General features: G+C 49.2%; 1 protein-coding gene across 1 annotated transcript in view; it reads right to left on the reverse strand.

The window, feature by feature from the left end:
• Positions 1–21,008, reverse strand: part of EPB41L1 (erythrocyte membrane protein band 4.1 like 1) — a 124,088-nt gene that overhangs the window by 45,013 nt on the left and 58,067 nt on the right. Inside the window, exons 3-7 of the mRNA XM_077778877.1 lie at positions 8,056–8,246; positions 6,755–6,919; positions 4,425–4,529; positions 3,781–3,827; positions 133–204 (exon numbers count right to left, since the gene is read on the reverse strand). Coding sequence (XP_077635003.1) covers positions 133–204; positions 3,781–3,827; positions 4,425–4,529; positions 6,755–6,919; positions 8,056–8,232 — 566 coding nt within the window. The 5' untranslated portion in view covers positions 8,233–8,246. The remainder of the gene's footprint in view (positions 1–132; positions 205–3,780; positions 3,828–4,424; positions 4,530–6,754; positions 6,920–8,055; positions 8,247–21,008) is intronic.

Below are 21,008 nucleotides of genomic sequence, written 5' to 3' on the forward strand. Positions count from 1 at the left end.
CTGTCTGTCTGGACTCACTTAGGCATCTCAGTTTGCAACTGCCATCGTCTACTGCCCCATGTCTACCAGGGGCAGGTGCCTTCGTTCCCAGTCACACGGCCAGCACGCCCACCCCACCTCTGCTGCGCTCACCTTGTGATGTCTTCTGTCAGCTGGGCAGGATCAGGGGGGTAGAACTTGACTGTGAAGGCAAAATTCCAGGGGCTGCCTGAGAGGTGAAGATAGGAGAACAATCAGAGGCCCTATCACCCCAGTGGGTGACCCAGATGCACCATCCTGTGGGCAATTTCTCAAAGTTTCCTCATATCTATGATTTCAGGACAATCTAATCAGGAAGTCTGGAATATTATTCCCACTTGAAAGATAAGAAGACTGAGGTCCAGGTTGAAAGACTCCTAAAAGAGCAATGGGAAGGAAGATGCAAAGAAAGAAAAGCAGTGGTGCATGCCGGGCCTACTGGGAATCATAAACATCCTTCAGGAAACCCTGTAGCAACTCCTATGAGTAAGTCTTATGACTATCTCCATTTTGCATATAAGGATACCAAGGCCCAGGCAGTAACGGCCAGCCCAAGGTCACTGAGCTAAGAAACAGCAATGCTGGGGCTCAGACCCAAGCCTCCTAGCTCCAGAGCCCATGATCCCTCCTCCACATCAAAGTCTATGCCATTGGACGTTAATGAGAAGAAAACAAGTCACATTAAATGGGTTCCCTAACTTTGGACTTCTCAGAGCCCTCACTCTACTGTTGTCAGTTGCATCCCTCAAGGGGACATGCATTTAGGGGTTTCCCAAACTTATTTGTCCTGCTGTGCCCATTTCTCATAGGGCATCCTGCCAGGTTACTGGTCCTAGGAACCCCTGTAAGATTCTGGCCCTGTGCCGGGTCAGTTCCACCACGGATGGCAGAACGGGGTTATCAGCAAGACCTAAAAGGCAAACAAATGTAATAAGCAGAAAGTAGCAAAGGGCTTTTCACAGGGATAAACGCTAAACTCCACACTGAGACACAATCAATCAATGGTGCTGAGACACAATCAATCAATGGTGCGCAAATAGGCACAGAGAGAAATAAAGTCTGAGGTTTTAGCTGGAAACAAGCTCCACAATGACCACTTGAGAGAGAGGAGGCCTTGGGGGAGGGCTACTGTCTAGAACAATGGGCAGATCACTCCGGGGACAATGTGAGAAAGCAAGCCCCATCAGGGAAGGACCACAGTCACAAGGGCTGGAGGTTATGCCATCACTACCGTCCTTGTCCCTGTGATCCTCGTCTCTTCCCCAAAAACCTGTAATGTCTCCAGCACTTACTAAGCGCTGGTCACTTTGCTTGCTATGAACTTTCCATGCACATATAGGAGTTTGAGCTTCATAATGATCCTGAGATAAACTTTTGTTTTTATTAAAAAAAATTTTTTAATGTTTCATTTATTTTTGAAAGAGACAGAGGGTGAGTGGGGGAGGGGCAGAGAGAGGGGGGAAAGAGAGAGAGGTGGGTGGGGAGAGGCAGAGAGAGAGGGAGACACAGAATCTGAAGCAGGCTCCAGGCTCTGAGCTGTCAGCAAAGAACCCGAGGCGGGGCTCAAACCTGCGAACCGTAAGATCATGACCTGAGCCAAAGTCAGACCCTTAACTGACTGAGCCACCCAGGTGCCCTGAACTTTTGTTTTTATAGATGAAATTCTGAGAGAGTATGTCACTCTCCTGGGGTCACTGAGCTAGTCAATGGTGCAGAACGGGGATGTAAGCTCTGGTCTCCGGACCCAGGAACCCACAGCTAAAGCAGCTTCAAGGAGAACAATCCCTGTCTCAGGAATAATAGTAATAGCAATAATAGTAGTAGTAGTAGTAGTAGTAGTAGTAATAATATGGTTAATAGATAATATGTACTGGATGCTTCTAGGTGCAGGCACCATTCTAGGTGTTGCACACATGATAGCTCATTTACCCTGCACAACAACCCTACAGGTAAGTACTATCATTACCCCTGCTTTACAGGTGAGGAGACTGAGGCACAGAACAACTGAATAACACAAGAAGCAGAGTTGGAGTCGGGATTGAAATCCAGTCAGTCTGGCTTCTAGTGTCTGTCTTTCAACCATCACACCAAACTACGTCAGGGAAGCACCTACTATGTGCCAGGTGCTGTCCACACGTAACCAGCACCTGTCCTTGTAAGGCATGAATCACTAATCCACTTGCCAAGGAGAGGCGGGAGCCCAGAGAGGCGCCCCCAGTGCCCTAGGTGATGGGCATCGAGATTTGGGAGGAAATATACCCAGTTCTGAAGTGCAAAAGGACCCATGGCAATGCCTTCAGGAGGCTGAGGGGCTGAGCAAAAAAATGGTGGGCGCCTCACTGGCTGTCAGTGGAACAGGAGACTCTTGATCTCAGGTTTGTGGGTTCAAGCCCCATGTTGGGTGTAGGGATTACACAAAAATAAAATCTTAAAAAAAACTGTTCCATGGGGGCCCAGAAGGTGGAACAAAGCTGAATGGGTAGAAGTCCCAGGGGTAGGGACGGAGACTGTGGCTCTACCAAAAGAGGCAGAACTGCTCCTCCATGACCTGAGGTGGCCAGGAGCGGCAACCACTCACGAGGCCTGGGCCGTGCTGGCCGGGGCTGCAGAGATGGGGGACCGGCTGACTCCCTGCTCTGGGGAAAGACGCTGAGCTCCAACGATTCTGTCTTCAGCCTCTCCTTTGCAAGTTCCCGGTCCTCCTCTAACAGGGCACACTCGGCTGCCTGTATGTGTTCCAATTCCTTCAGGCATGAGAGGCAGGCCTCCCAGCTGGGCTGGGACTCCTAGGGACAGCCCGAAGCCCAGGCCTAGGACCCTGTCAGCCCCAGAGGAGCATGCTCTGTCCGTGTGCCTGCCTCTTTGTCTTCAACTGACAGGAGCCTACAGGAAGAATCCCTCCAGCCCCTCCCGGAGAGTCAGCTGGCATCCCTAGGCCCAGCTGCCTGCTGTCATGGCAACAGGCTCTGCTTTCCAGCCCCAGGGACCTGGGAGTCCAAGCACAGCCAAGGGGGAGGGGCTCCCAGTGGAGGCATCTCTGCTTCTGGGCTCCAGGTCTCCACCTACTGCGCGCCCCCTGACTGAGCACCTACCTCTTCCCTTCTGCCATTAGAAGGCTGCTCCACCCCTCCCAATATGCCCTTCCTCTCTGGGCCAAAAAGGACAGGTTGTCTCTTCACCCCAGGCCTTGAAAAGAGAGCAGGATGGTGTTGGGAGGCCAGGGCTAAAGACCTGGACTGGCCAATAGTTCACTCTGTGACCTTAGGCAAACAACTGTCTCTCTCTGGGCCTCAGCCATCTATCATTAAATATGAAAGCTGGCCCGGAGCAGGGCAGGCCTAGCTTTTCTCTAATATGTTAACTCCCATCAGGTGACAGTGGTCTGCAGTGCTGTGTGGATGAGGATTCTGAGCTGAGTCAAGGGCCACTGACCATAGGAGTTTACACCAGCCCTAGATAGGAGTGAAGCTGTTTTCAGGCCGTCAGTTTGTCCCCTTGTCCTAGATGATTCTACAGGTCCCTTCCAGGGCTGTCATCCAGAAGGCATCAACGTTTCCTCCGCTAACCTGCTGTGTGACTCTAGACGGTCATTCCTCTCGTGCCTGCCTCAGGTTTTCATTTATAAGGCAATGCCGGGCCTTCCCTAAGATGTGCTGTGCAGCGCAAATGAACTCCTGGGTCTGGACCCTCTTCCCCACGTAGGAGGGAGCCACACAGCTGGAGCCCCTGTGGCCTGGAGACCCCACCCCCCCTCCCACAAACTCCCCANGGATCTGCTTCTTGATTTCCTTGGAGGGGTCCAGCCAGTTCTGAAAGAGAAGATAGGGTTCTTTAGAGTGAAGATGGGGAGAGGGCCAGACAGGGCTAGGAGAGAGAGACATCCCGAAACAGCCTGTCAACAGTCCCTGATGGGGAACACCCTTTCCAGACTGGGCGGTCCAGGCCCTTTGGACCTGGAAAGTGAGGGAATGAGATATGGATTCACCACTGGGCTTGGGACCCTGGATGAAGGACTGACATTGCCCTGAGACAGCGGGGTGGCCAGGTCTGTGCAGCTGCAGTGGGACTGGTGGGAAGGAGGAAACTCAGACAGGAGCCTCCCAAGGGTGTGAAAGAGGTGCTCGGGTAAGTGTCTCAGGTTCCCCAGGAAGCCAGGCCATGGCTCTCCAGATATGCACCTGGGGGGTGACTTGCAGGTCCCCAAGAAAGGACTTGGTGGGAGGGGTAGAGACAGAGAACTGAGACAGAAAGGGCTGGCTGAACCTTGGGTGCATGCAAACAGAAGGCATCTAATGAGAATCTGAGGACTGATGGAAGGCAGGACTATGTGGGGGGGGGGTGCCTAAGAGAAGAGGTCCCCATCCCCCCCAACCCCCTCACAGCGCCCTGCTTGCCAGCACAGGTACCTTCTGGCTGTCAGCATCACAGAAGGTCAGGCCGAAGTAGTCCTTCTCCAGGAGGTTGAGGTGCTCACAGACCAGGTCAAACAGCACCTGGCCCCGGCCATGTTTCTGAAGAAGAGAGCAGAGCTGCTGTGAGGCCAGGACACATCCCGAGGTGGGGCTCCACCAGGGCAGACTTGAAAACTCCGAAGAGCCTTCCAGCATCTGAAGATGACCTCAGCACTCCTGCCACCCACCTGGCACTGCTCCCCAAGTTCTACCAGATCCTGTGACACTAACGCCCAGCTCACCAACTACCTTCTTCCCAAGCCCTGCTGGGGTCCTCCTAGACCTTAGGCCTGCTTTGGGGAGTGGGGGTGGAGGTGATTGATTCTTCTTCCTTTACAGAAATTAAGAGAAGAAGGCTAACTTTGACCCAAGGAACGGAAAAGCCAAAGTCCAAGCTGTGGGTGTAAGAGGAAGAGAAAAGTCACCTGAAATACAAGGGACACAGGCAGGGGAGAAAGGGAGGGTCTAGGACTCAGGGTCACAGTGTGACTCTTTCCCTGCCCCCCCCCCCTTACACTAAGTCTGAGTGACATCCAGGGCAGCCCAGCCTGGAATGCCACCCTCTACCCAGGCAGCAAGTAAGGTTTTTCTAGGGGCTCTCAGGCCTACAGCAGCCTCAGCTGGGAGCAGCACTGTGTGAGCCACCTCTTCCCGCCACTCCCACACAACCAGGCTCAGTAAATCTCTGAACCACCATGTGGGCCTGAGGATTCAGAAGGACAAAGCCCAGGGACGCCTGGGTGGCTCAGTTGGTTAATCTCACAGTTCGTGGATTTGAGCCCCGCGTCAGGCTCTGTGCTGACAGCTAGCTCAGAGCCTGTAGCCTACTTCAGATTCTGTGTCTCCCTCTCTCTCTGACCCTCCCCTGCTCACACTGTCTCTCTCTCTCTCTCTCTCTCAGAAATAGATAGATAGATAGATAGATAGATAGATAGATAGATAGATAGACAGATAGACAGATAGATAGAAAGAAGGACAAAGCCCAGAACCTGGCTGGGTACTCCAAACCCACAGATGAACACCAGTAAAGGGATTACAGGCTGGGATAACATGAATCAGTCACTATCCAAAGAGGGAGGGGACTCCAGAGAGAGGGTGAGGTCCTTGCACGGTCTGGCTAGGTCACCAGGGGACTGGGGCCGGGCCTAACTGTGGAGAGTAGTTTGGGGAAGCTAAGGGATTCCTGAGCCTGGAAGAGTCCTTCAGACAGAATGGACCTGGTCTCAGCCAAACCCTCCACGCTCTCGGGGGACAAGCTGAAACTGCATCTTGGGCCCAGTGTGGGTAGGAGAGAACAGGCGGAATATATCCCTTTCTTTTGCCCAGGAATAGGCAAGATGTTCACCTTGTAATCCCTCTATAGAAGAAATAAACATTAAAAAAAAAAAACAAAAAAAACAAATAAAAATAAAAACAACCCTGCAGAGAAGAGGGACCCAGTCTATTAGGGCCCAGAAATAAGTTGCATCCCTTAAGACCAGGGGGCACCGGGCAAAAAGGGAGGTGATTCTTGTAACTCTCAGCAGTAAAGCCACCCGCTGGACTCTCCCACACACCTGGAGAGGGCCAGGAATGGTGCCCAGACTGGGGTGGGACCCTCTAAGGGGAGGTTAAGAGCTCAGAATTAGGGGGGAAGTCCTAGCCTATACAGGAAAGGGAGATGACAAATGTGAGACCAGGAGGGCTGACCCTAGACAGGAGGTGTCTGCCCTGCCCACCCACTGTGGGACTGGATCATGCCACAGGGTTTCTACATGGCCTGGGTGAGGAAGCCAGGGGCAGCCTCTCCATGCCTGGGGATACCTATGCCATGGAACTTCAAGTGACTGGTCTGTCCTGGTGCCCTGGAGAGGAGCATTCACAAAGGAAGCCCCTCTCTCCATCTAATAAAAACATAAAATGACTCTAGTTGAAACACTAGTGTCTGCTAGGTGAGACTGAAGAGTCCAGTCCACAGGCCTACTGGGCTAGAGATCAGCCCTTGGATGATGGGGACTCCTTGCCAAAGTACAGCCCCTCCCTCCCCGAGAAGCCATTTTCTGGTGCCAGCCCTGTGTCCCGTCTAATTCTATTTGCAATCGTAACAGCCCTCTCCGGGCCTCGGTGCCACCATCTGTACAAAGGAGGGCTGGCCAGGTCATCTCTCCGGGATGCTGCAGTCAGTCCAGGACTCCATGAAGAATGGATGCTCTCTGGCTTGGCCCAGGCTGAGTGTACACAGAAGCCTGCCCTGGCTCTGGGGCCAGTCGGCTGGGGCAGGGCACATGGTGGGGGGTGCTCCCTACCTCCACCTCACACTCGTACTCAGAGGCATCAAGCAGAGTGATTCGGCAGATGGCACTCTTGTACTTCTTGGCAATCTTCTGGGGTGATTTCTGGGCTCTGCTGGGCGTGGTCCTCTCTGACAGGCCATCAGCCTCCCCATAGCCCTTCTCCTCCATGTCTAGGCTCTGTAGGTCCAACCAGGGGAAAAGTTTGGTCAGTGAGCTGGAGACCGTAGCCTTTCATCCAAACAAGACACAGTAAGGATACAGCAGCTGGGGCTAAGATGGTCCCCAAAATGAGAGCCACTGCCCTCCAAGACCCCCAGGGTGACCAGCACCTATGGTAGGTATATGCAGGAGGAGAGCCAGGGCTTCTACATGCAAAGGGTGGACTCATGGAAGGGGTCCACTTCCTCAGGTGGTGGGAGGCATCCCACAGAACCAAAGCCGGTGGCCAGGGCTGCCCGATCTCCCTAAAACAGCACATGAGTTATCAGAGCATCCATTTGGCCTCCTCCTTATCAGACTGCCACTGGTCTAGCATGAAGCTGAGAGCTTGTGGAATGACCTAATGCCAGCTAGTCCTAACTGCCACCAATGGCCTCAATGACCTTGGCCACTTTCTTGCTCTCGTGGCCTGTCGTGAGTGAAGGGGGGTGTGAATTCATTGGCTAGATAATTCAGCAGGTCCTCTGTCCCTTCAGGGTCATAGATTTTGCTCTGGGGTCATACTGGGCTTGCCAGGCTAGAATGTATAGTTTCAGGGGGTAGGAAAATAAGGCTGAAAGAACACATGTTTTGGAAAACAGAGCTAGATTTTACATCCATCCGTCACTGTACAACAACGTGACTCTGGATAACTCATTTCATCCACTGAGCCACCACTTCCCCAAGTGTAAAATGCGAAGTTAATAATTCTCTTAGGTGTGCACAGCTGGCTCAGTCAGTAGAGCATTTGACTCTTGATCTCAGGGTCATGAGTTCAAGCCCCATGTTGGGTATAGTGCTAACTTAATTAAAATGTGTATATATTATATGTATATACGTATACGTATATGCATGTGTATGTGTGTGTATATATAAATACATATATGTATGTGTCTACATATATATACATGTGCATGTATATGTATATGTATACACACTCTCTAGGTTTGGGAGAATTAAATATAAAAGTGAACACGATCCCCCTAGGCTAGTACAGTGCTTGGCATATAGCAGGTCAATAATAATTCTCAGTGTCCTTCTTCCCTCCCCACTAAGAACTGGCCCTGGATTCCTGCTGGGCAGGAAGAGGGATCCCCATGCTCTCAGGCACACACCTGTTCAGCAGGCCGAGTGTCCTGCTGGAGCGGGTGCTTCTCATTGGAGTTGGCCTCGGGGTGGCCGTGGCCTGCAGGGGTCACAGGGGTGGTTGCAGCAGCGGCCGCCTCAGGCTGCTGTGGGGCCTCCTCCTGAGCCTTCTTCACCTCAGAATCGGGGCCTGTCTCTGTTGTCATGGTGACCAGCACGCCTGCATTTGCATGGAGGAGAGCACATGACAGGGGAAAGGGACAGTGATGGGGTGACAGAACAGAGAGAGAGGACAGGAACCACACATGGAGAGAGACAGATGGAGACAAATGGACAAAGAGCCACAGAGAGAAGGAAGGAGGGAGGCAGGGAGAGACAGGAAGTAGGGATGGGGAGAGAGCAGAAGTCAGGGGTTACTGGCCACAGCCGAGGTCACAGACTCCCTCCCGCTCTAGCGACCATATAACTCCTCGGGGATGCCTCCTGTCTCTTGGCCCAATTCTAGAATGGGGCCCTTCTTCGGGGCAATGAGAGTCTCTCCAGGGAACCCCACTCTGCCAAGAGCACAAAGGACAGTCAGTGACCCCCTCCAGGCAGACCCTCAGCCAGGCTGTCTCTCCAACCGGAGCACCTGGCACACAGTAGCCGCTCAATAAATGGTGGATAAACTGAACTCAACCAAAAGAGCCCTGGGCTCCGGGCCCTTCTGGAAGNTCTGATTTAGAGCAAGGCTCTTCATGTCCCAGGCCTCAATAATTCCTGCACTGCTCCCTCCACAGGGATGTTGACAGAACGGATCTCAAGGGATAGACAGGAGGGCACCATTACAAAAACGCATAGCCCTGATGATGTAAAGGTCCAGAGAACCAAGCGAAGTCCCTGAGTCTGCCACAAACGGGGCAGTCACTTCATCTTACTAGGACTCACCCAGGAAGCAAGGGACTTAGAGAAATTATCTTCGAGCAGGGAGGCTGCTCTTACCCTTTTCCCCTTGGAGCAGGAAATGAGATTTCAGAGAATCAAGGACCTATTGCCCAGATATTCTGTTGGAAAAAGCAAACTGCAAGGAGAGGAAAAGAGAGAGAATGGCACGGTCCCATTTTTATATTTAAAAACAAAACAAAACAATAACCTCAACAATACCTCTGTGTTTATACACATGTAGTGAAAGATCTGAAAGGGTACTGACCAAACTGTTCAGACAGGTTAATAATTGAGAAATGAATAAAGGAAAAAGTGGGAGTTCCATGGGGTGGGAGAAGAAAAAGAACTTCATTTTTTACTTTATGTGCTTGGGAATTCTTGTATAATTTTAAATATATACATATACTTTTTAAAAAATTGGGTTTTTTAAAAACGTGGCAAAAAAGCACCTATTCCTGACCCCAGTCAGAGTGGATCCTCAGTAACAACAACAACAAAAAAGTTTGGAGCTAGAACCCAAGGAACAAGAGGAATGGGCAGGAACCCTCACCCTGGAGTCTAGAGACTCCCTCTAACTCCATTATATTAAATGAGAAAGATCCAGATTACAGCTGGCAGGTCCCTTCCCAGACCCATCCACGATGGGAAGCTTCCAATGAACAGACAGACAGATGGACATTGGCCCCACCTTGTGCTATGCACATGCTTTAAGCCCTTACCCCACACTCCCCTCTTCTTCAGCTTCTCTCCCAACATTCAGGGGCCACCAGCGAAGGGTATCGGACAGAAGGCCAGGGGACCTGAATGCCCCACTAGGCCACACAAGAGGTCCAGGGCCCTGAACAGGTCACACTTTGTAAGCTATAGCTTGTAGCACAAATGAAAGGGTTTGTTGTTACTGATGCTGCTATTAAGAAGGAAGATGAGGAGGAAGGGAAGGCCTTGGTCACACTGTCTCATCCCCACCCGGAAATGCTTTCCACTCATGTCATTACCCTGGGCTTTATAGCTCACCTTAAATCCACTGTTAAATAAAGGCTCTCTGTCACTTATGTGACACCAAGTGTCAACTCTGTGCCAGGACACAAAGTAATAGAAGCAGCTCCAGGAGAGCTGACAGCGTCACAGGGTCAGAATAAGACTGGTTTGCCTGGGTCTAGATCTCTTCTAGGCCTGCACTTGAGGATATCAGCCATTAAGCTAGATAAGGTCTATAAGAAGAACCCTTAAAATAAATGCCTACTTAATTTTGCTTTAAAAAAAAAAAATCTACAGGGCACCTGGATGGCTCAGTCGGTTAAGTGTCCAACTTCAGCTCAGGTCATGATCTCACAGTTCAAGAGTTTGAGCCCTGCGTTGGGCTCTGTGCTGACAGCTCAGAGCCTGGAGCCTGCTTCAGATTCTGTGTCTCCTTTTCTCTCTATTCCTTCCCCGCTTGCAGTGTGTGTGTGTGTGTGTGTGTGTGTGTGTGTGTGTGTGGTGTCTCAAAAATAAAGATAAAAAAAAAATCTACAGACTAAGCTGTAGGCTTTCTGCTGTGAGAAGCAGATTCCACACGACCCTCATGGGCCCAGGCAGCCCAGAGGCTCTGGCACATCTACTCCTCCTCCCCTTCGCTTCAGTCTGGTGTCAGCTGGTCCTCCCTGAACCTTCCCTGGACCCGCATCAAACAGCCAGGACAGCGGTCTTATATAAATAGTGGAGCCCTTCCCCTGCCCAGCTCTCCAGCACGGCCTGCTGGCTGGGAATGCCTGGTGCTACCAGCACCACACATGAGAGGAGGTGAAGTCTTTCAATCTTTCCTTTTCCAGGTGAGACTCAGCAAGCAAAAGAGACTTGAGTGACTGACAGGCAGACAGATCTTCCCTGGTCCCTCCCGCCCACTCTCCTCCCCATCCACCTATCCAGCCTCCGGTCTCTCCAGATCCTATCCAGATCCTAGCACTGCCACCATTATTCTTCCCACCACACTCTGCTGCCTCAAGCAAACTTGAACAGAATCAGCTAGAAGGAGAAAGCACTCAAGCACAGGCTGGAAGTCAAACAAGTGGCATGAGCCCCACCAACAACCTCACGGCCTGGGCCTGGTGGCTCACACTTTCTAGAAAGTAAAAAAAGATGATGATGTAAAAGATCATGGAAATATCTGAAGGACAAGCTTGATCCACAGCAGCTTGTACAGATTGACCCTATTTTGGTGAATACATATATAAAGATGCAGAATATTCAATAAAGTACTAATTACAGTTGTTCTTAGATGCCAGGAATACAGATTACTTTTCCTTCTTTCTGTTTAAATGTAGTTCTCATTTTTTCTATTACACTTGAAGATTTCTTGATTTAAAAAAAATAAGAGGTTAAAAAAATAAAATATTCCAGTGCACAGGGCTTGGCATGACAAGATGAGGAGATAAAGTCTGCTTAAGCTTAAAATGTTTATGATATTTAAAAAAATATCATCATCATCATCATCATCATTATTATTTAAACCTATGATGAGATTCTTCTTTATTTGACAAGTCCAACAATAACAGCATGGTTCTCTCACAGGTCACAGAAAGCAAGCCAGGAACCTGGCCTTGGTTTCTGCCACAGCCAGTCACGTGGGCACAGTTCTGCCCAGGCCCAGGCCAGCAGAGACTGCAGGAGCCCGCTGGGCACCATGGGGGCCCCAGGGGAAACACGTGCTGGTTCCTTGGATCTCACCGCAACACAGAAGCACAATGCTCACAGAGAAAATGGTTAAACACCCAGTCAGGATGTAACTTAGATTTGTCAGTATATGTTTCAGCTTCTAGAAGATTCTGGGGAGTTGGCATCCAGGAGTATGACTAGAGTACCCAAAGAAAGGCTTACAGGGTAGGGAGTGGGGTTAGGTTTTGCCAAAAGGGAGAACTATGGGCATGGCAGGGAGGGCATTTGGGCTGAGTCACCAAGTGGGCAAATGTCCAGAGATGGGAATGAGTAGGGCTGTGCAGAGGCCAGAGAGGAGGCTTTGACATCCTGACACCTCAGAACAAGAAGCCTATAAAAGGTGAGCTCCAAACAGCCTGCCAGATGGAACAGGTTGGAGACGGGGAGAGTAGAGGGAGCTGGGGGTTGCAGCAGGCAGCCTTACAAGAGTCACAAGTGTTACTCTGCTGGAAAGGGCAAGACTCCCATCCCTGAATGCCACTGCAGGCCAGGCCCAGGGTCAGGGATCTGACACACCATCACCTCATGGACTCCTCACAGGATACCAGGACAGGGAGCAGACCTAGGTCAGACCCGAAGCCTGGCTCCACCACTGGCTCACTCTGTGACCCTGGGCAAGTGACTTCAATGATCTGAGCCTCCGTCACCTCATCTGTAAAATGGGGATACTCCTCCCTCCCTCTGAGGGTGGTGGTAGAAAGTTAGGAAAATAAACAAGACAGAGCACTTAGCATGGTGTGTCCCCAGTAAAACAACCCTGAGAGGGTGTATAATCAAAAATAGCAATGAGAAGCAGGAAGTGGTCTGAAAACCAGGAGTTCAGACGTGCCAGCCCAGGGGCGCCTGGGTGGCTCAGCCAGTTAAGCATCCTACTCAGCTCAGGTCATGATCTCATGGTCTGTGAGTTCAAGTCCCGAGTCAGGCTCTAAGCTGACAGCTCAGAGCCTGGAGCCTGCTTCAGATTCTGTATCTCCCTTTCTTTCTGCCTCTTCCCCACATATGCTCTGTTTTTCTCTCTCAAAAATAAATAAACATTAAAAAAAAAAAAGAAGTGCCAGCCCAAAATGGATGGAGAAAGAGATGTGGTAAGAAACAGAGATCATGGGTGCCTGGGTGGCTCAGTCAGTTAGCATCCAACTTCAGCTTAGATCATGATCTCATGGCTCATGGGTTCAAGTCCTGCATCGGGCTCTGTGGTGACAGCTCGGAACCTGGACCCTGCTTTGGATTCTGTGCCTCCCTCTCTCTCTGCCCCTCCCCGGCTCATGCTCTATCTCTCTCTCTCAAAATGAAATAAACATTAAAAAATTTTTAAAAAAGAAACAGAGGCCAGCAAGGCCAGACTTGATAGCACTAACATGAAAACCCAATGCACAGGATTCAAAGAGAGAAAGGTCAGCCGAAGTAAATACTGACGGTGCCCACACCAGTTCCGTCTGGAGGAAAAGGGCACAGCCCGCTCTGAGGCAAGTCCAGAAGGCTGGAAGCATTTGATGCTCTTTAATGTTGCAGCCACTGGCCGGCTCCCCTGGCCCCCCCTCCAGGGGCACTATGGCTTTCCATCTGGGCGGCCTGCTGGGAGAGGACATCCTAGCCCAGGCAAAGCAATATCCACTTGGCCTGTAATTGCACCAACTCATTAAAAATAAACCAACCGGTTTATACATCAGACCCCACAGCCAAGGTTAGCTACAGCCAGGGTTAGTGTGAATTAGCATCTCTAAAACTAGTAACTTGGATCCATCCCCCCAGGTACAGCACAGGCCCAAGCCACTGGCAACCCATTGGCTGCCTAGCCTCCTTCATGGACTCTCTGCGGCCACTTGAGCCCTCCTAGGGTTTATTCTCTTCCAAACAGCCACAGGAATCTTTTCTAAGCCCATCTGGAGGATGTCCTCATTTTTTAAAATTCAAGTGATAGGTGACACACAACGTTACCTTCGTTTCACAATACAACGAATGGACAAGTCCACACGTCACTATGCTCCCCATGGGCATAGCTACCATCAGTCACCATACAACACTATTACGACACCGTTGGCTGTATTTCCTATGCTGTCCATTTTCTTGGATGACCTCCTTAAAACCTTCCATGAGTCACCATCAAAATAAAACACAAAGTTCTTATCAAAGTTAAAGGTCCCTGCTAATGGCCCCTGCATCAGCTCCACCATCACTGTGAGCCTGTCATACTGGCTTTCTGTCTGCTCCTCAACCACAAGAGGCTAGCTCCTGCTGTGGGGCTTTGCCCTAATGGTCCCTCTGTGTGGACAATGGGCTTGTCCCATCTCTTGGCATGGCAGCTCTCATCCTTCAGACTTCAATCCATGCATCCCTTGACCCCTCTGTCTAAGTGGGTCTTTCCCTTTAATTTTGGTGAGAGCATGCTGGATTTGGGGCTTGGTTTTATTTTGTTTTGTTTTTGCCATTTTAACCATTTTTAAGTGTAACTATTCCATGATGTGAATTACAACCATAACCTTGTACAACAATCAATCGCCACTATCTATTTCCAAAAATTTTCATTACCCTAAACAGAAACACTGTACCCATTAAGCAACCATGCTGGGGTGGGTTGTTTTTTTTGTTTTTTTTTCCATAGCAACTATCACAAATGAAATGTATTTCTTTTTACTTATTTGTTTCTATTCCTCTAGAATATCAGTTCCATAAAGACAAAAATTTATCTGTCTCATTTGCCATTACCCCCAGGACTGAGCATAATTCTTGACAAATACCAACAAAGCTAACATTTATAGAGTTTGCTATATGCCAGGCACTGGCCTAAGCACTTTTTATCAACTAACTCTTTCAACCTTCACGATAAACTATATTAGGTACTTTTATTATCTCTATTTTATAAAAGAAGAAATTGGAACACTGGGAAGTTAAGACACTTGCCCAAGATCATACACTAGTGCATGGCAGTGCCAGAATTGAAACCCAGGGGGTCTGGTGTCAGAAGGATGGGTAGATGGACAAATGGGTGATGGGTAGATGAAACACCAACAAGACGAGTTTTAACTCTACCCCACTGAGGACAGAGACCTGGGCTGCATTCACCTCGGGAGTCTGTGGCTACCAGCCAGCCAGCCTGTCCTGATGACTTATTAGACCTTAAGCACCTACTTTTCCATCCAAACTCCTGATATTATCATCCTTATTTTACTGATGAGAACACACAGGCCCAAAGAGGTATGCTGATTTGCCCAAGGTCATAAGACCGTGCCAGGGCTCTCTGACTCCAAAGTTCCTCCCACTCCATGGCATTTTAACAGCCTCAGGGGTGCTGAGGAGTACTAATTTCTCCAAGGGGTGAAGATGGCTAAGGAAAAACTTCCCAAGAGTGAAAGACAAATATACTGGGAAGAGCTGAGTTCAGAGTCAGGACCACTGTGTTTTGCTTCAGTTCTGCCACTTCCTATCTGAAAGGCCTTGGGCAAGTTACTTCACCCCTTGTGAGCATCAGCTTCCTCATCTGCCAAACAGGGATGAGAGCCCCTGTCCCCTCACTTCAGAGCACAGTCATGTAGACAATGGACATTACAGAGAACCAAGGACTTTCAGATACAAAAGTTGAAGTCAAATGTTTTAGGAAGACCATATTATAGATGCTGATGATATATATCAGAAGCATGTCTTCACATGCATGTGCACAGAAGTAGAACATCATGAGGGCCCGTAGAGCCATGTGTGCCTATGGTCATGACAATGACTCCCTAGCCAGTAAGGCTCTCTTCTAAATCTTGCACACCTGTGACTTTTGCCCAGGCATTCTTTGGAATTCTGAACCAGGTAGGAACTAATGGAAGGAAGGAGCAGAGAGAGAGAGAGAGAGAGAGAGAGAGAGAGAGAGAGAGATGAATAGTGTGGAAGACACCAAAATGTCAAGAGAATGCCAGGCAGCAAGTGAGATTTCTGTTTTGAATGATGTTTTCAATAATCACAGTTACCAAGATAACTTCTTTCTTTTGGAGAACTCGGGGCACATCTCCCCTATCCCCTTCCAACCATGTCTCCTAAGCACCTCCAGATCTATGCCTTGCTGAGGGAAGGAGGAAGCTGACTCCTTGGACTAAGCTTCCTTGCCTACTGACTTCTAGTCGGGTTTGGCCAATGGGAGGCATGAGTTACAGGCCAATGGGAAGTTGAGGAACATCTTTCCGATTTCCCTCCCTGTGGTTCTGGTGGCAGCTGAGCCCCTCTGTGCCAGCTCCTTGTACAAGTCCAGCCATCACTGATTTCTTTTTTTTTTTTCAATATTTTTATTTATTTCTAGGAGAGAGAGAGAGAGAGACAGCGTGAGCAGGGGAGGGTCAGAGAGAGAGGGAGACACAGAATCTGAAACAGGCTCCAGGCTCTGAGCTGGCAGTCAGCACAGAGCCCAACGCGGGGCTCGAACCCACGAACCGCGAGATCATGACCTAAGCGAAAGTCGGACGCTTAACCGACTAAGCCACCCAGGCGTCTGCAGCCATCACTGATTTCTGGTAATACTGTTCCCTCCCTCTGCTCATTCAGGCAGAAGGGCGAAAACAGCTTCTGTCACTGTTACTTTGTGGGTATTCCCTTAACCCCACCCACACCTTTATTCACATCTCCTTAGTGTAACCATCTGAGTGGAATTCTGTTTTCTGCCAGAATCTGACAGATGCACTTCTAAATACATGAGTTAGAGAGGGACGGGAGGAGAAACTGGGAAAAGGTAGTATCATCTAGTGGTCAGGGATAAAATGGGAGACAAGGAGACCTTGAACAGTTCTCTTAACCTCTCTGGGCTTCAGTGTCTTCATCTGTAAAGTTCATGATGATAATCTTGCCTATTTCACAGGGTACTGTGAAAACTGAACCTGATCATGCCCATAAAGCACTTAACACATACCAAAACCCAGAGTTAGTACTCAAGAAATAGTAGATATTCTCATCTTGAGCATTAAGCCAGAAGGTTGAAGTGTGAACAATAGCACTCCCTTAGAGAAGGAATTACACACTTCTCTTTTTCGACTTTTTAGGGGGTTCTTCCGGGTCTCACAATTTTTCTACTACGAACATGTATTACTTTTGGAGTCAGAACAGAAAAGGAAAAGAACTAAAAGAAAAGAGACAGGGAGGACAAGTCTAAGACTTACTCTTTCCCCTCTAGAGATGATGTTCCTTCCTACGGGGATTTCCTCAGCACAGAGCATTCACTTCCCAGAGTGACAATCTCTGGGTGGACATGAATGAAATGTCTGCCTGACACGAGGGAGGAGGGCACAGGCTGAGACAGCTGCCTCGGGGGCCCTGTGCCGCCCTCCTGGCCAAGGCTCAGGAGCCCCTGACAGAGGCAGCAAGGCTCAAATGGGAGCTGGACCCGCAGTTGTTCATACGGCTGCTCAGGTCTGTACAAGGCAGTGGGGAGAGAGCACCGCATTAAATAAAACCAAGCGAAGTGAAGAGGCTGCCACCCATCAGCACTGGCTTCTTGCCCAAAGGGTTCACGTGCCACCGCGGAGCCACAGGCTGAATGTGCAGTTGTGGGCTGGGGACCACATGACATGCCCAGGACTGCAGAGTAACGGCATCAGAAAAGAGAACTGCCTCCCGCCTGGACCACACTGATGACTGCAGAGGCAGACAGAGACCTCCCCGTAGCGGGGCATTCTCTGAAAGCCAGGGGATGAGCTGGCCGTCTTCCAGGCTTTGTCTCATTTGAGCTGCACAAGGGCCACACAGGGCAGATGGGCTCATTCCCCAGGCTGGCTTGGCTGGCCAAGGTCACAAAGCCAGTCAGTCAGTTCAGGCAGAGCCAGAACTAGGACCCGGATCTGCTGGCTGACAGCCCCGTGCTCTTCCCCCTCGATCCTGCCACAGCCCACAACCTCCAACTTATTGTCAACCATGTAACCAAAGCTACCGTTGCTCTGGATGTAGAAATAATAACAGCAGTACCAACCCCTCCCACACATGGGGTGGTTTACAATTTAAAGAATCCCTTTATAATCATCATTTCGGTTGGGCCTCACTGATCCCCAGCTGGTGAGAAGGAACATGGAACGGCAGTTATGAACACAGGCTTTGGACCAGAGTTTGAATCCTGGCTTGAGGACCTTGGGCAAGTTACTTACCCTCACTGAGAGCCAGTTTGAGCATGCAAAATGAGAAGAACACCCCCTATGCCTCAAAGGCATGTCATGCAAAAAAAATGAGAGAATGCACATGAAGCTCGCCCTGGCACCATGTCGCCGCACAGCAGACCCTCAATAAGTGGCAAGAGTGGCCCTCATCAGTAAAGTTGTCACTGTCATGCAGATGGGCAAAGTGAGGTCCAAAAGAAGGCAAAGAACTTGTCCAAGGACACTCAAGGTGTGAGTGGCAGCATGACCCAGGCAGCAGCTTAGAGCAGCCAAAGATATTGGAAGTTCCACAAGTGAGCTTCACAGTGGGTCAGTGACAGAAGGGGTTTCCCTGGAACATCCTCACCCTTTGAGGGTGACAAAAACAGGGCCTCCTCCAGGCAGGCCAGCCCTCTGTGTCCTTGCCCCCCAGGATCTGAAGAAAAGCAGGGGTGGCAGGGTGGGGGCAGACCTGCAGACCTCCCCAGGCAGCCCTAACGGCTTCACGGTTTCTGACTCCCTCTTTCATTTCATTTTCTTTAATTCAACCACTCTTAGGGTTCATTGTCAGCATTATTTAGAATAGAGTAAAATTGGGAGTAACTTTAAATGTCCATCAACAGGGCACTGGCCAAAGTAACTCGGATTTAACCATTTAAAAATATGAGTTACAAAAGTATTACATACTTGTGAAAAATTCTGCGATGGCTTTTATATATACAGACATAGAAAGATGTCAATATATAATTGAAAAAAATGCAAATTGTAAAACAATGATATAATTTATGGTCCCATTCTGGTTTGTATGCTTATGTAGGCATAGAAAATATCCTGGCAGGGGTGTCTGGGTGGCTCAGTCGGTTAAGTCTCCGACTCTTGATTTCGGCTCAGGTCATGATCTCAGGGTTCGTGGGATCAAGCCCTGTGCTGGGTTCCATGATGACAGCACAGAGTTTTTAGGATTTTCTCTCTCTCTCTCTCTGTCCTTCCCCTGCTCACACTTGCGTGCGCTCTCTCTCAAACTAAATAAACTTTTTTTTTAATGTTTTATTTATTTCTGAGAGAGAGAGACAACATGAACAGGGGAGGGTCAGAGAGAGAGGGAGACAGAGAATCCGAAGCAGGCTCCAGGCTCTGAGCTGGCAGTCAGCACAGAGCCCGAGTGGGGCTCAAACCCACGAACCGCAAGATCATGACCTGAGCCGAAGTCAGTGCTCAACCGACTGAGCCACCCAGGCGCCCCTAAACTTTAAAAGAAAGAAAATACCCTGGCAGGACCCACAACAAACATACTATTATCATTGGCTACTTCTGGAGAGAAGGGTTTTGGTTGGGGAGACAAGGGGAGAATACACATCTGTATTATTAAGATTTTTCATATATTCTTTTTTTTTTAATGTTTTATTTATTTCTAGGAGAGAGAGAGAGAGACAGCGTGAGCAGGGGAGGGTCACAGAGAGAGGGAGTNATATATTCTTTTTTAAATTAAAACTAAAGAAGAAATAAAGTATTCAAAAAAAATTTTTACATTTATTCATTTTTGAGAGTGAGAGAGACAGAGCGTGAGCAGGGGAGGGGCAGAGATGGAGACACAGAATCTGAAGCAGGCTCCAGGCATGGAGCTGTCAGCACAGAGCCCGTGAGGGGCTCAAACTCAGACAGCGAGATCGTGACCTGAGCTGAAGGCGGATACTTAACCAACTGAGCAAACCAGGTGCCCCAGAAATAAAGTATTTTTTAAAAGATTTGTTTTCGGGCACCTGGGTAGCTGTCGGCTAAGCGTCCGACTTCGGCTCAGGTTATGATCTAGCAGTTCGTGGGTTTGACCCTGCATAGGGCTCTGTGCTGACAGCTCAAAGCCTGGAGCCTGGTTCAATTCTGTGTCTCCCTCTCTCTGTGCTCCTCCCTTGCTCATGCTCTGTCTCTCTCTCAAAAATAAACATTAAAAAACTGTTAAAAAATAGAATAAAATAAAAGATTTGTTCTGATCAGACTTATTGACCTCCTATCATACCTGCTGTAGCTCCTTTTCTGCCTGTTCTCTTCCAATCTATTATCCACGATCACATCTAATTTTACACCACTTTAATCTGAGTGCTTATAATTTTATGGGGTTTTTTCCATTGAACATTAATTGTATCAGATATACTTCCACATTATTATATCATTATCATCACAGTTCATATTCATGGGTGCTTTACTATGTGATAGTTACCAAGCTAAGAGTTTTACATGCCTTCAATCACTTAATCTTGACACTTACCCTGAAAGCAGGTACTTGGGACTGTCTTCATTACAGATGGGGAAAGTGAAGCTTAAAAGATGCATTTGCCAAAGCCTGGCAACTCATAAGGGCAGAAAGTAGACTTAAGCCCTGGTCTGTGTGCATCCCAAGTTCTTTGCTGGGAATCCCTCCACCCTACTCCTCTGCACAGCTACTCAGTGGTAAGAATGTGGCAGGTAAGGATGAGGGGACCAGGTCCTGGGTCTTATAGCTTGGGTGACCTTGGACAAGTCAATTCCCCTCTGCTTTGTTCCTTCAATCAATTCTTTCAACCAGACAAGCATTTGCAAACCACTGAGCTACAAGTTTAGGAGAGAACAATGAATAAAATATGAGCCCTGTCCCCAAGAGGGTTAGAACCGAACCTGCATCTCTTCACCCACTGGAGGAATCTAACCCCTGTCCCACCTCTGTCACGGGAACATGAAATGAATAAAGGATGCAAAGGAGCTTTGCAAGTACACAGCGCCATACGCTGCAAGAATAAGTATTTCTGTGGCTGTTCACGGCTATATATTATTTTATCCACTGGATGTTCCAAAACGTTCTCAATCATCTTCCTATTGTCGGGCACTTAGTCCCAATTTGCTGCTATTATACAGGAAGCTCTGTCGGCGATTCATCCAAAGGAAATTATTCAAAAGAAAAAAAAAATCCCAGATGTACAAAGATGCCATGCAACCTTCAGAATGAATGAAGGGAGACAGTCCCTCATCCTAAACTCACAAGGCTTCAAACCAAATTAATGGTCCCTGTAGCCTTCCCCACCCCAACCAGCTAAGCCAGCCACCACAGGGTAGACGCCCTCCCTCCCCTAGCCCTCCAGGTCCACAGGGCTGATGCTTCTCGGGCAAGGCTGCAGTCTGCCTCTTCTCTGTGGTGCTTCCACAAAGGGACCTTCCCAAACAGTTCTGTCATGCCTCAGTGCACGCATGCCCCATGCAGACCAAAGAGCCTCCAGGCTCCTGTCAAGTAGGAACACCTT

The sequence above is a fragment of the Crocuta crocuta genome, unplaced genomic scaffold (genome assembly GCF_008692635.1).
Source record: "Crocuta crocuta isolate KB4526 unplaced genomic scaffold, BGI_CrCroc_1.0 scaffold248, whole genome shotgun sequence".
NCBI lineage: Eukaryota > Metazoa > Chordata > Mammalia > Carnivora > Hyaenidae > Crocuta > Crocuta crocuta.